At 33.8% G+C, this 13,123-nt stretch overlaps 1 protein-coding gene across 1 annotated transcript; it reads right to left on the bottom strand.

The window, feature by feature from the left end:
* Nucleotides 1-10,657: 10,657 nt before the first annotated feature.
* Nucleotides 10,658-12,599, bottom strand: LOC140052704 (uncharacterized). The gene is made up of 2 exons (XM_072098389.1): nt 11,851-12,599; nt 10,658-11,757 (listed from the first exon to the last, which is right to left on the bottom strand). Exon 1 carries the CDS (start codon nt 12,526-12,528, stop codon nt 11,872-11,874), a length of 657 nt encoding a protein of 218 aa, XP_071954490.1. The 5' UTR covers nt 12,529-12,599; the 3' UTR covers nt 10,658-11,757; nt 11,851-11,871.
* Nucleotides 12,600-13,123: the final 524 nt, after the last annotated feature.

Genomic DNA, 13,123 nt, shown 5'->3' with positions numbered 1-13,123 from the left:
AAAAATAGCTTGGTGGTTAAAATCCTTACTTGGCAATCCCAAGGTCCGGGGATCAATCGTCGCCTAGTTCCAGGATTGTAACTCCACTCCCTAAGCCTCAAATGAGACGTTTATAATCATGATAACTTATAAAATAGTTAATCCAGGGAGTTGCAACTCCCTGGTTAATCCATCCTGTAATATTGATGAGTTACTTGTTGGATGCGTATGAACAAAAAAGTTGTACGGCGGGTAGGTGATTACGCAACATCAACTACTAGTAACTATAAGAGGGTCATTTTTTATCATATTATCATGGGGTGATATGATATGACAGCACACTGTTGACAAGTGTCCGTGTGTAAATACATTTTGTATTTAGTAGTGTTTACTACTCTTCACGATCTCTTTGCCACGTTTACTTATTTGAGGTAGTTTCTCTAGGCTAAAGGTCATAGAGAATGATATGCTAAGGCCCAGGGTTTGTAGACCAAGAGTCAGGGAGGTGATCTCGATCAATATTATATTATAGGCCTTACATCTATTATGCCAGCAATCACGTGGGCCAGATCGTGACGGATAAACAGTTTGAAAAGTTCGTTAATCCAGAAAGTTTAAAATTATATAAAAGAATAAAATACTGGAAATAAAAAATATTGCAAAGCATACCGTCCAATAAAATACAGATCGACCTTATAAAGGAAAGGGGGTCATGTAATTAGACGAAGAATACCATTGAATGAAGCAAGAAAATACGGGAAACTTAATATCTTGAAACTAACAATAATATAATATGTCCAACAAGGCGTGGATAATTTTTTGAAAGAAGGAACTAATACACAATAGCGATGTATTCACTATTGGAAACAATATACTAGATTCAAATGGTGACCTTATCGACCGTAAAATGTTGTCAAATTACTAAAAATTCATACTTAATTTGTTAATAATGAGCTATTCAGGAGGAGAATATGAACACGTAATAAAGCAGTCTGAAGGTTCTGCGTATCAGACGCTGCCCTCCTGACGATGATGTCATCCACATGACAAAACATTCCATTTGTAGTGTTTAACTAAAATACACACCGAATACTATAATATTAATAGGCTTAGAAATGGTCCTGATTTTATGTTTAGGCCCATTTTTAGGTTTAGGAACAATCTGGCTACTACACCAGACCTTTCATTGCAATATCGTACAGCGTATACAAACGAATAAACACTTGAAATACAAGTTTTTGGAGTCAGTCTGCGATATTCTGCAAAAAAGTGAACGGTTGAAAATATAGACATGAAATTGGCAGTACGGAGGCACGGCTGAATTCAATACTACTCAGCTATGCCAACATCTTGCCTATTTCAATGTCCATTGGTTCTGCCGGGGGTTCTGCTGACCATTGGCAACAAAACATCTGTTCTGGGACGAATTCTCAAAATCAGTAGCAAGATACGTCATCCCAGTGACGAATCCAAAATGAAGGCTTATGAAGATAAGGTTGACATGGCAATACGCAATTGTATTCGGTAGTAGTCACTGGAACTGAAAAGCGTATCAGTCTTAAAAATGGATCCGATGAGATTCGACTCTTCAACCACCCATAGCCTCTGTTCAACCACCCACAGCCTCTGTTCAGGGGACGTAGTCTCTAACTGCAAAACAGAAACGTACATCTTCTACAGACTGTTCTGAAAGAGCTGATTTTATAGTTTGTATAGATAAAGAAATAAAATAATCTACCTTTATGTTAGGTTTAGGTAATGACAATATCCACGGTGGTTGTTCTGGAACAATCTGTAGCTATTACCTACAGTACAGTGTATACTAAACAGCGTCGATCGTGAAGTTCAGGAACAATGCGTCGATCAGGTTTGCAAACAACTCTACGATCTTAAACAAATATGGATAAAAGCAACCATGTTTTAACAGTGAAAACACGCCCGGCATTACTCGTGACCAAAGTCATACAGAACGTCTATAGAAAATACAAAACAAGATATTTGAGTGATGTACACGTACGCTTGGCGGCGGCCAGGACAACACCGGATTTCTAAAGCTCTGTCTACACTATTAATCTAGTTTTGACAAAAAATGTGTGATACCAAATATGGTAGTATTATGCCTTAATATGGTAGTGATATATCATCATTGGTATATAATATGAACGCATCACATTTGTTGTCGCATAAAGATTGATAGTGTAGACAGAGCTTTACAGTTTACCATTTTAAACTGTGACGAAAGAGGTTCATTCATGAAAAACTTTCTTACGCCCCCTTACCTTTACACCAAATTATTTACATTTATGCATAATAATTTCTTTAATAACATTTGGCCTATTATTACGTCACGTCACCACAATGTGTTCATGTAAAACGATATACACATTTGTATAGAATAGACGTCTATCATGTACCCCCTAAAACAATTTTTTTTTAAATATGCCATTTTAATGTCACATAATAGTTATTCACTTCACAAAAACTTCATCGACACAAACATTATTTACCTTATTTAATGTAATTTAAAGCAAAAAAAAAAACTTTAAAATTGCCCGTCAGACAATGGTTTTTGGTTAAAATTAAATTACATTTACATATTATTAAACTGCAAAATAGCCTATTTAAAGTAATAGTTATCAACCGCGTCAGCAGCCTACATCTAATGATCATGACCTTTGTACCGAGAGCAACGTGACCCAACATCGACCTCAGAAACCGCCATTAATAACGCTCTGTAAGTTTCTATGAACTACATCATGTAACTTAACATTTATGAGGATATGCCAACATACATTACATTGGACTTTGGATCAATAGAAAAACATGGACAGGATATACATGGCCGTCGGTCGGTAAAGATTGGTTTACACTAGGACACAACGCAAGGACGTACGCGCAACGAAACTATGGTGATTCATATGTCATTGCGCTAGTCACAGTGTGCATTAACATTTAAGAGGGTGTCATTGCAATTTTACCAGATATTCGAGTAATGTACAATATTTCATTAATTATTTCAACTTATGTCTCAAAAGAGCGGTAAAGTAAGATTAAATCAACACAAAATGCACCGGCAAGCAATGATGAAAGTAACACCCATGATGAATGAAGACACCTGCAACAGTTCACACTTAAAACACGACAACCAGTCACCCATTACCACGTCATAATTATGCTTTGTACCGATGATGTTACAACAACTTAAGGCTAGTTCAAATGGAAAAAATATATATGCAAAACGTAGTATTGCTACCGATATCGGTCTGTCATCGGTCTACTTGTATCGATATTCGTCGTCCGGCACCGCGTAGGCCAAATATAAATCGAAAATATTGGTATCTGTACAAACTACAAATGTAATTTACTATTGTTGCTACCTATTTCGGTCTGTTCGTCGTCACACCATGTAAATATAAATTGACAATATCGGTACCGATATCGGTCTGTTAGCCTACATTGTATTTCATATCGAGTTATAAACGGGTGCGGCCTTTGCCTTAAATAGCACGATAAAGAAATGCAAGTCATTTCTTTATACATAACACTATTTAAATATACACTGTACATACGGTCAACAATTTGGGTACAGGTCTAAACATACGAAAAGGTCAATACGTGGGCGTTACGTAAACATGATAAAGATGAATACAGTAGGTACGGGGTTAAAGGTTACGCTATCCCAAAATACGGGTGTATTCTTTTCTTTTACGAGCTCTGTTTAGGCCTAGATTTCTTGTATGCGAATCTAAACTATTCAATTATTTTCAATATAAATGCAATCTTGCGAATTATTTTCTAAACTTGCTGACGAGTTGGTGTATTTACAAAAAGGAAGTAAAATCTATCGTTGGAAAAGTACGATAAAACCACCATGACCATGACGATGTAAATTAAAGTTCGTATCCAGGATTTTGAAATAGTGGGTAATCCCCAAGGTTCCGCATGGTGATGTTACAACGGTACGCGGTACATAAAAGGTTTACACACACATTGTAATGTTGTTTTCCCTAAGTGTCTAGATAGTCCATTCCCGGATTTGTGTCTACTTTCGGTTTTTGGACGTTGGTCTCGTATGCACAGAATGCTCCACTAATCGGTGGCCCCTCTGTTAAAAAAGTACTAAAAAATAAAAGTAGGCCTTGTGACAATAATAGCGGAAGTAAGCATATGTTACACCACACAGTAGCAAACAATTGTTCAACACGAACAAGATATGAAAGGAAATGTACAATGAATAAAAACAGCTTTGTAAACTAGCTTTATCAACAATTAAAAACTTACACGTTAAAATAATTGTAACATCAACCACTGTCATCGTTGGTTACCACACCGTAGAATAAGGCACCACCATCTTCGTAGTGTTTAAATCACAGTCGGTGAAACGCAGGCCGACGTGTCCTTCACTTTTAGACCGTGAACGTGTACCGTGACTGGTAGAGGTTGTTTCGGGCATCCTCACACATTGAAACCGATAAATGAAACCGTTAACTATTGTTGTATTGCCTTTATACGACCTTTATCTACTCACTGTATTTGCATTATTTTAAAAATTAAACCAGGCGTTAATTACATAGCCCAAATTATTCAAATCCCGATCTCGCCTACTTATGAATTACAATGACCCTAGGAATTGGAGAAGTTTGTTGCCATAGAGACGGTAATTAGAAACGCGACCTGAAGCCAACAGTTTGTGTGTGTGCAAATAGTCTCACACTCAAGTGTGTTGGGAAACGCAACAAAAACACCTAAATCCAACAGTTACAAGGAATGTAATTATGTACCTTCAACAATTCTCACAATTCCAGGATAAATGATTGAAAACCAATTTGGCGATAAAGGTGTGGTCCTTATTATATGTTGGTAACAAGAATGTTTTTTCATTAGCATACACGTTGGCAGAACAAACAACTCCAAGCAGCAGCAACCAATCACCTTTTCGTAGATATTTAGGTTAAATATTTAATTTGTTCATCTATTAATACATCAATCAATTATTATTTCAAAATCAAAATTGTTAATTTCAAATAGAGCGGTGGTTTCACAAATACTAGCATATTTATTGTTGATAAATGATGATGAAGAATCCGACACCCATAACATTAATGTTTTCAGAGTGGAAATATGTTTGTACTCTCTATTAACAGAATTCCAGTCTAATTTTCTTGATGTAATATATAGGCTGCTTCCCCTAATATACCGCTTTCTATACTATACTATACTATACTATACTATTACTATATATAGAAATTAATGCTTTAACCTCTGATTACATTTAAAAAAAAAGTATATTGTGTGTATTATTTCGAACTAGAAGTTTAAAAACGGTAGGCCTACCGTACGAGTGCCATTAACCTCTAGAGGGCGGCAATTGAAACGTTAAAGTTTGACGTTCTGCTCGCTGATGAGCCGTGCACTACTGTAGTAATTGCTGTGTAACGCTACTCCAGTGACGTTCATTCAATTCATATATTCATATATAATTACGTCATAATGACCATGCAATTTGCGTTTGGTATTTTTTCTCCTCCTTGTCTTCAGATATTTCGGCGTTTATTAGGCCTAGGCCTATGTCTTTTTAATCTGAATTTGAAATTTCGTTAAAAAATGCAATAAATAATAATTAAGGCACGTTTTTATAACAGGTCAACCGGGAGGTCAACTCAAGGGATAGATACCATATTAAATCCAACTCTAGTATAAAATTCTCAATTGGAAAAGAAAACCCTTATGTAGGCCTATAAAGCCCTTTTCTGAAGTCTGTTGCCGGTGTAAGATTGAAATGTGTCCATCATTCAAAAGTGTCCGGGTGGACACTTTTCAGCATTGGATAGTGTCCAATTGCATGTTTCAACGGGTTCGCGGGCGTTTTCCAACAATTTAATGCTGTCCGGCGCGTTTAATAATGTCTGACCCTTGGATTGAATACCGTCCGTGGTTGAGATTTGAGATTCAGGTTTTGATCGTGATTGCGCATGCACTTGTCTTTTTTTAACGACCACTATTTGTTAATAATGCCAAACTAGTTTTTATTTTTCAAAGATAACTTGGCTTAAAACACCTCCAATTAGCGACCATTATATTATTTGGTATGAATAAAGACAAGAAGAATAAATAACAATATAATAATAATCATGTAATAAAAACAAGTAATTATACTGGTCCTCTTCCAATTAAAGAACACTTTAGTTTAGACACTTCCAATTAGCGACCATTTTTATTGTTTTGTATGAGTAAAGACAAGAGTAATAATAGTTTTTAATCATGTGACAAAAAACAAGTAATTGTACTGGTCCTCTTCCAATTAAAGATCACTTAAAATTAAACACTTCCAATTAGCGACCGTTTTATTATTTTGTATGAGTAAAGACAAGAATAATAAATAGTTTATAATCATGTGATAAAAAACAAGTAATTGTACTGGTCCTCTTCCAATTAAAGATCACTTAAATTTAAACACTTCCAATTAGCGACCGTTATTATTGTTTTGTATGAATAGAAACAAGAAGAATAAATAGATTTTAATCATGTGATAAAAAACAAGTAATTGTACTGGTCCTCTTCCAATTAAAGATCACTTTAATTTAAACACTTCCAATTAGCGACCGTTATATTATTTTGTATGAATAAAGGCAAGAATAATAAATAGATTTTAATCATATGACAAAAAAACAAGTAATTGTACTGGTCCTCTTTCAATTAAAGATCACTTTACTTTAAGACACTTCCAATTAGCGACCGTTATATTGTTTTGTATGAGTACAGACAAGAAGAATAAATAGATTTTAATCATGTGATAAAAAACAAGTAATTGTACTGGTCCTCTTCCAATTAAAGGTCACTTTACTGTAAGACACTTCCAATTAGCGACCGTTATATTATTTTGTATGAGTACAGACAAGAAGAATAAATAGATTTTAATCATGTGATAAAAAACAAGTAATTGTACTGGTCCTCTTCCAATGAAAGATCACTTTACTTTAAGACACTTCCAATTAGCGACCGTTATATTATTTTTTATGAATAAAAACATGAAGCATAAATAGTTTATAATCATGTGATATAAAATAAGTAATTGTACTGGTCTTCTTCCAATTAAAGATCACTTTACTTTAAGACACTTCCAATTAGCGACCGTTATATTATTTTGTATGAGTACAGACAATTAGAAGAATAAATAGATTTTAATCATGTAATAAAAAACAAGTAATTGTACTGGTCCTCTTCCAATGAAAGATCACTTTACTTTAAGACACTTCCATTTAGCGACCGTTATATTATTTTGTATGAGTACAGACAATAAGAATAAATAGATTTTAATCATGTGATAAAAAAACAAGTAATTGTACTGGTCCTCTTCCAATTAAAGATCACTTTACTTTAAGACACTTCCAATTAGCGACCGTTATATTATTTTGTATGAGTACAGACAAGAATAATAAATAGATTTTAATCAGGTGATAAAAAATAAGTAATTGTACTGGTCCTCTTCCAATTAAAGGTCACTTTACTTCAAGAAACTTCCATTTAGCGACCGTTATATTATTTTGTATGAATAAAGACAAGAATAATAAATAGTTTATAATCATGTGATATAAAATAAGTAATTGTACGGGTACTCTTCCAATTAAAGGTCACTTTACTGTAAGACACTTCCAATTAGCGACCGTTATATTATTTTGTATGAGTACAGACAAGAAGAATAAATAGATTTTAATCATGTGATAAAAAACAAGTAATTGTACTGGTCCTCTTCCAATGAAAGATCACTTTACTTTAAGACACTTCCAATTAGCGACCGTTATATTATTTTTTATGAATAAAAACAAGAAGCATAAATAGTTTATAATCATGTGATATAAAATAAGTAATTGTCCTGGTCCTCTTCCAATTAAAGGTCACTTTACTGTAAGACACCTCCAATTAGCGACCGTTATATTATTTTGTATGAGTACAGACAATTAGAAGAATAAATAGATTTTAATCATGTGATAAAAAACAAGTAATTGTACTGGTCCTCTTCCAATGAAAGATCACTTTACTTTAAGACACTTCCAATTAGCGACCGTTATATTATTTTGTATGAGTACAGACAAGAAGAATAAATAGATTTTAATCATGTGATAAAAAACAAGTAATTGTACTGGTCCTCTTCCAATTAAAGATCACTTTACTTTAAGACACTTCCAATTAGCGACCGTTATATTATTTTGTATGAGTACAGACAAGAAGAATAAATAGATTTTAATCATGTGATAAAAAATAAGTAATTGTACTGGTCCTCTTCCAATTAAAGGTCACTTTACTGTAAGACACTTCCATTTAGCGACCGTTATATTATTTTGTATGAGTACAGACAAGAAGAATAAATAGATTTTAATCATGTGATAAAAAACAAGTAATTGTACTGGTCCTCTTCCAATTAAAGATCACTTTACTTTAAGACACTTCCAATTAGCGACCGTTATATTATTTTGTATGAGTACAGACAAGAAGAATAAATAGATTTTAATCATGTGATAAAAAATAAGTAATTGTACTGGTCCTCTTCCAATTAAAGGTCACTTTACTGTAAGACACTTCCATTTAGCGACCGTTATATTATTTTGTATGAGTACAGACAAGAAGAATAAATAGATTTTATTCATGTGATAAAAAACAAGTAATTGTACTGGTCCTCTTCCAATGAAAGATCACTTTACTTTAAAACACTTCCAATTAGCGACCGTTATATTATTTTTTATGAATGAAAACAAGAAGCATAAATAGTTTATAATCATGTGATATAAAATAAGTAATTGTACTGGTCCTCTTCCAATTAAAGGTCACTTTACTGTAAGACACCTCCAATTAGCGACCGTTATATTATTTTGTATGAGTACAGACAATTAGAAGAATAAATAGATTTTAATCATGTGATAAAAAACAAGTAATTGTACTGGTCCTCTTCCAATGAAAGATCACTTTACTTTAAGACACTTCCATTTAGCGACCGTTATATTATTTTGTATGAGTACAGACAAGAAGAATAAATAGATTTTAATCATGTGATAAAAAACAAGTAATTGTACTGGTCCTCTTCCAATTAAAGATCACTTTACTTTAAGACACTTCCAATTAGCGACCGTTATATTATTTTGTATGAGTACAGACAAGAAGAATAAATAGATTTTAATCATGTGATAAAAAATAAGTAATTGTACTGGTCCTTTTCCAATTAAAGGTCACTTTACTTTAAGACACTTCCATTTAGCGACCGTTATATTATTTTGTATGAATAAAGACAAGAAGAATAAATACTAGTTAAGACAAGAAGAATAAATAGTTTATAATCATGTGATAAAAAACAAGTAATTGTACGGGTCCTCTTCCAATTATAGATCACTTTAGTTTAAACACTTCCAATTAGCGACCGTTATATTATTTTGTACGAGTAAAGACAAGAAGAATAAATAGTTTACTTGTTTAATCCCCAATCAATTAAAAGTTGCACCTTTTTATAATCAACACGATATAGCTGATCTCTTGAAAAAACATAATCAGTTTTACTGAAGTATTATGTTAATTGGTACATTGATCGTCACATCGAGAATATGGTAGGGGTGTCACACTATGTGCGTCTAGGGTGAATGCAAAGATAATGACATCGATATAGCGCCACATCAACACGTTTTTATGCACCTTTGGTGTAAGTATTTATTTTAGTATTTTGTCCTTAAATCAGAATTTATATTCAAAGAAAAAATGACTTGTTATGTAAAAAAACAACAATTCGGTATCTGGAATCTTAAAATTAATGTATCTATAAAAATAATTAATATGGGATAGGCCTGAGACCTCATACATTTGTTAATAGGGCTACTTTATTGAACCTTCATTTTATCGGATGTTATAAGAACGCTTGCTTCAACCGATTCTTTTTTTGAACAGCATTTTGTTTAAAGGCGATTGTGTTATTTTCAATGTTTAATAAACTTCTGGAATTTCAGAGAAACCCATTTTAATAAACAAAAGCTTCTTATAAAATGTGCTTACTGGATAATGTTTCATACATGTTTGGCTGGTTCAAATTTACTTTACTTTTGCTTTTCCGCTACTCCCCTGTTATACTATATATTTGTTGTTATGTAGAAAGATTGAAAATAAATTCATTCATTCATTCTTCTTTTATTTCGGAAAAAAAAAATACTCCATAGTTCAGTAACAAGTGTACATTATTGTAAATATAACAAATACATATACATATATATATATATATATATAATATATATGTATTTGTTATATTTACAATAATGTACACTTGTTACTGTCTGTATATATATATATATATATATATATATGTATTGTGTTCCAACCGTACCACGCCGAGAATGTTAAAGGGTCGTTATCCGGTCGAGTTAAAGAACAATACCATGAAAGCCCCAGTGGTCTAATGGTTAGGGCAACTGCATATCAAGCCGACGGTCCGAGTTCGAGCCTCGGTTGGGGCGACTTTTTCTCATTCTCTCAGATTTCCTCATCTTTATCGTTTCAAAAATTAATTAAATCATTTTCAGTGTATCACCGGGCGGTTTGGAATTTATTTCTATGCCTGTTGTGTTTACAACTGAGGACTAGTGCTGTTCCGCCGTACCACGCCGAGAATGTTAAAGAGTCGCTATCCAATCGAGTTCGAACCGTGAAAGCCCCAGTGGTCTAACGGTTAGGACATCTGCATATCAAGCAGGCGGTCCGAGTTCGAGTCTCGGTTGGGGCGACTTTAACTCATTCTCACAGATTTCCTCATCTTTATCGTTTCAAATTAATTAATTAAATTTCAGTATATTACCGGGCGGTTTAGAATTAATGTTCTATGCTACATAGTCACGTGGTTAGAACAATAGTTTCATATATCTACTATGTAGATTGGATGAAGGAAAAGCAAATTCATGAATACATTACAAATAAATGTATGAATTGTGAATTACAAAAATATTAAATGTTGTTATCTTGTCAGAATGAGTTGTAAATATGAACGAGTTTTGTAAACATAAATTATATATCATTGATCATTACTTATATTAACAGGATAAAATAATAATAGTGTAATAATAATGAACAATAGTTACAGAAAAATATTTATTTATTTATTTATTTATTGCTATTAAAACTTGTTTCAGTAAGTGTGTTTGTATTTATTTTACTTTGTTATTGATCATCATTGGTCTGGCTACCAATACATTGGAAGCACGCAAGCCTCGCTACCACGTCAAGGTTGATGATCATAGCGAGGGTAGGTTGCACGTTTGTATGTGCCCCTTTGACCAAAGAAAACATATTATAGAAGAAAATTGCATAACATTATGAAACAGAATCATATGAGTTGTAAATATGAAAAAGTTTTTTAAACATAAAAATACAATAAAAATAAACACTAGTTACAATCTAATTCACGTACTTTTACCTTACCGGACCTTTAGTCGCGTTATTCTTTTATACAATCTGCTTTTTAATTAATTTTTTAATCCTTGTAGCGATCAAAGCAGGGCGCATGACACATCATTGCATGTTTACACTGGACACACTGTATTTGATCTGTTGTTACCTGCCATTAGACCCCTTGAGCCTTTGACGTACTTATGCTCAGATATTCGTCTTCCGTTGATTCAATGAAAGATGGTGACGCTTTAATTAGCCGCTGTGGTGAATCTATGTTCTTCTTTCTGGTCCGACAAATGCAATTGGTATTTCTTCGTCGATGAGTTTCAGACAAAGCCGACAATCTCCTCTTGACGGAAGCACCTGTAAAAAATCAAAGCATTAACGAAACTTACCTCTATAAGGTAAACAAATACCCTTTTCACCATTTAATGCTTCTGTGTATGTTGAGATTACCGGTCATAGGTAGGCCTACAGTTAAAGAGTGACGTTGTATGAATCAACATATAATTGTCCAGGTACTTCATTGTTGCTCTGATGAATCCTTTCCGGGAAATGTTCCATGTCACAAAGCAAATTGAATATATTTGGATCGATATCATCTTTTAGATGGTTGACTGCTTCAATGTCATAATGTGTGTCCGTGAATTCAGATACGTATATAACGTCCATAATGCCTTCGGAACGCATTACCGCTTCATCTTCGTAATTATCTACCAGAGCAGCATTGAGGGTCACATCGGATACAATATCCCAGTATTTCCGTGCAAGGTGGTTTTTGATTGGTGCGTATGGTGTACGAGTGTATTTTAATTCAGCGTCATAAGTTTTCTTGTCTACATCCAGGACAGGCTCAAAGTGTGCACATAAGTTTGATAGGTAGATGTTTCTTTCAGATACTAAATCACCAAACTGATTACTTATTGGTGCATATTTCAACCATTCATAATGTGGAAGCCCTTTCCTTCTTCCATATTTACTGTAAACATAAACATTCGTATTTGACATGGTCGCAAATGCCATGATTTCGATGTCCGAACCCCATGTCCCATATTCCCCCATTCTCGTGTCTTCCACGTATCGTTCAAATGATCTGGATTCAATTTTTTCAAATAGGTTTTTGTTCATGGACATATAGTTTAGTATGTAATCCCGTACAACTACATGGTAGTTCTGGACACCAAAGAGAATATAACTCAAAGCCCTAAAAAGACAGTTGCCGTCCCCTCTCATATTAACAACTTTAGTAGGCCTGGCTGCCTTGTCCATTTCACATTTTAAGTGAGTTTTGTGAAAATTTTTGACATTGATACCAAATGGTGCTGCCTTTTCAAGCTGCCAATTGGCATCGACAGGAAAGAATAACTTTCTTGAAGTTTTCGTGTTGAGGTATACCACATCACTATCAGATACAGGCCTACTGTTGTCATGGTCATCATCCGGTGCGACATTATCATTGTCTAATGTAGGTATGTTATCGTGATTATCCAGTGTGATATCATCGTTCTTGGATGTAGGTATGTTAATGTGATCATCCGGTGTGATATCATAATTCTTGGATGTAGGTCTGTTATCGTTATCATCAACATTCTTGGATGTAGGTATGTTAATAATGTGATCATCCGGTGTGATATCACCATTCTTGGATGTAGGTATGTTATCATGGTGCGTTACTTCAGGTGGGATGTCTGGCGTTCGCTTTCGTTTCTTTGGAGGGAGATGCTTATCA

Source organism: Antedon mediterranea, chromosome 6, assembly GCF_964355755.1.
Source record: "Antedon mediterranea chromosome 6, ecAntMedi1.1, whole genome shotgun sequence".
Classification (NCBI taxonomy): Eukaryota; Metazoa; Echinodermata; class Crinoidea; order Comatulida; family Antedonidae; genus Antedon; species Antedon mediterranea.
The sequence above is the reverse complement of the archived record's forward strand: the minus strand, read 5'-3'. Positions and strand labels throughout refer to the sequence as shown.

Bases quoted from the DNA above. Each gene is read 5' to 3' on its own strand.
- LOC140052704 (XM_072098389.1), bottom strand. From the start codon at position 12,528: ATGTCCATGAACAAAAACCTATTTGAAAAAATTGAATCCAGATCATTT.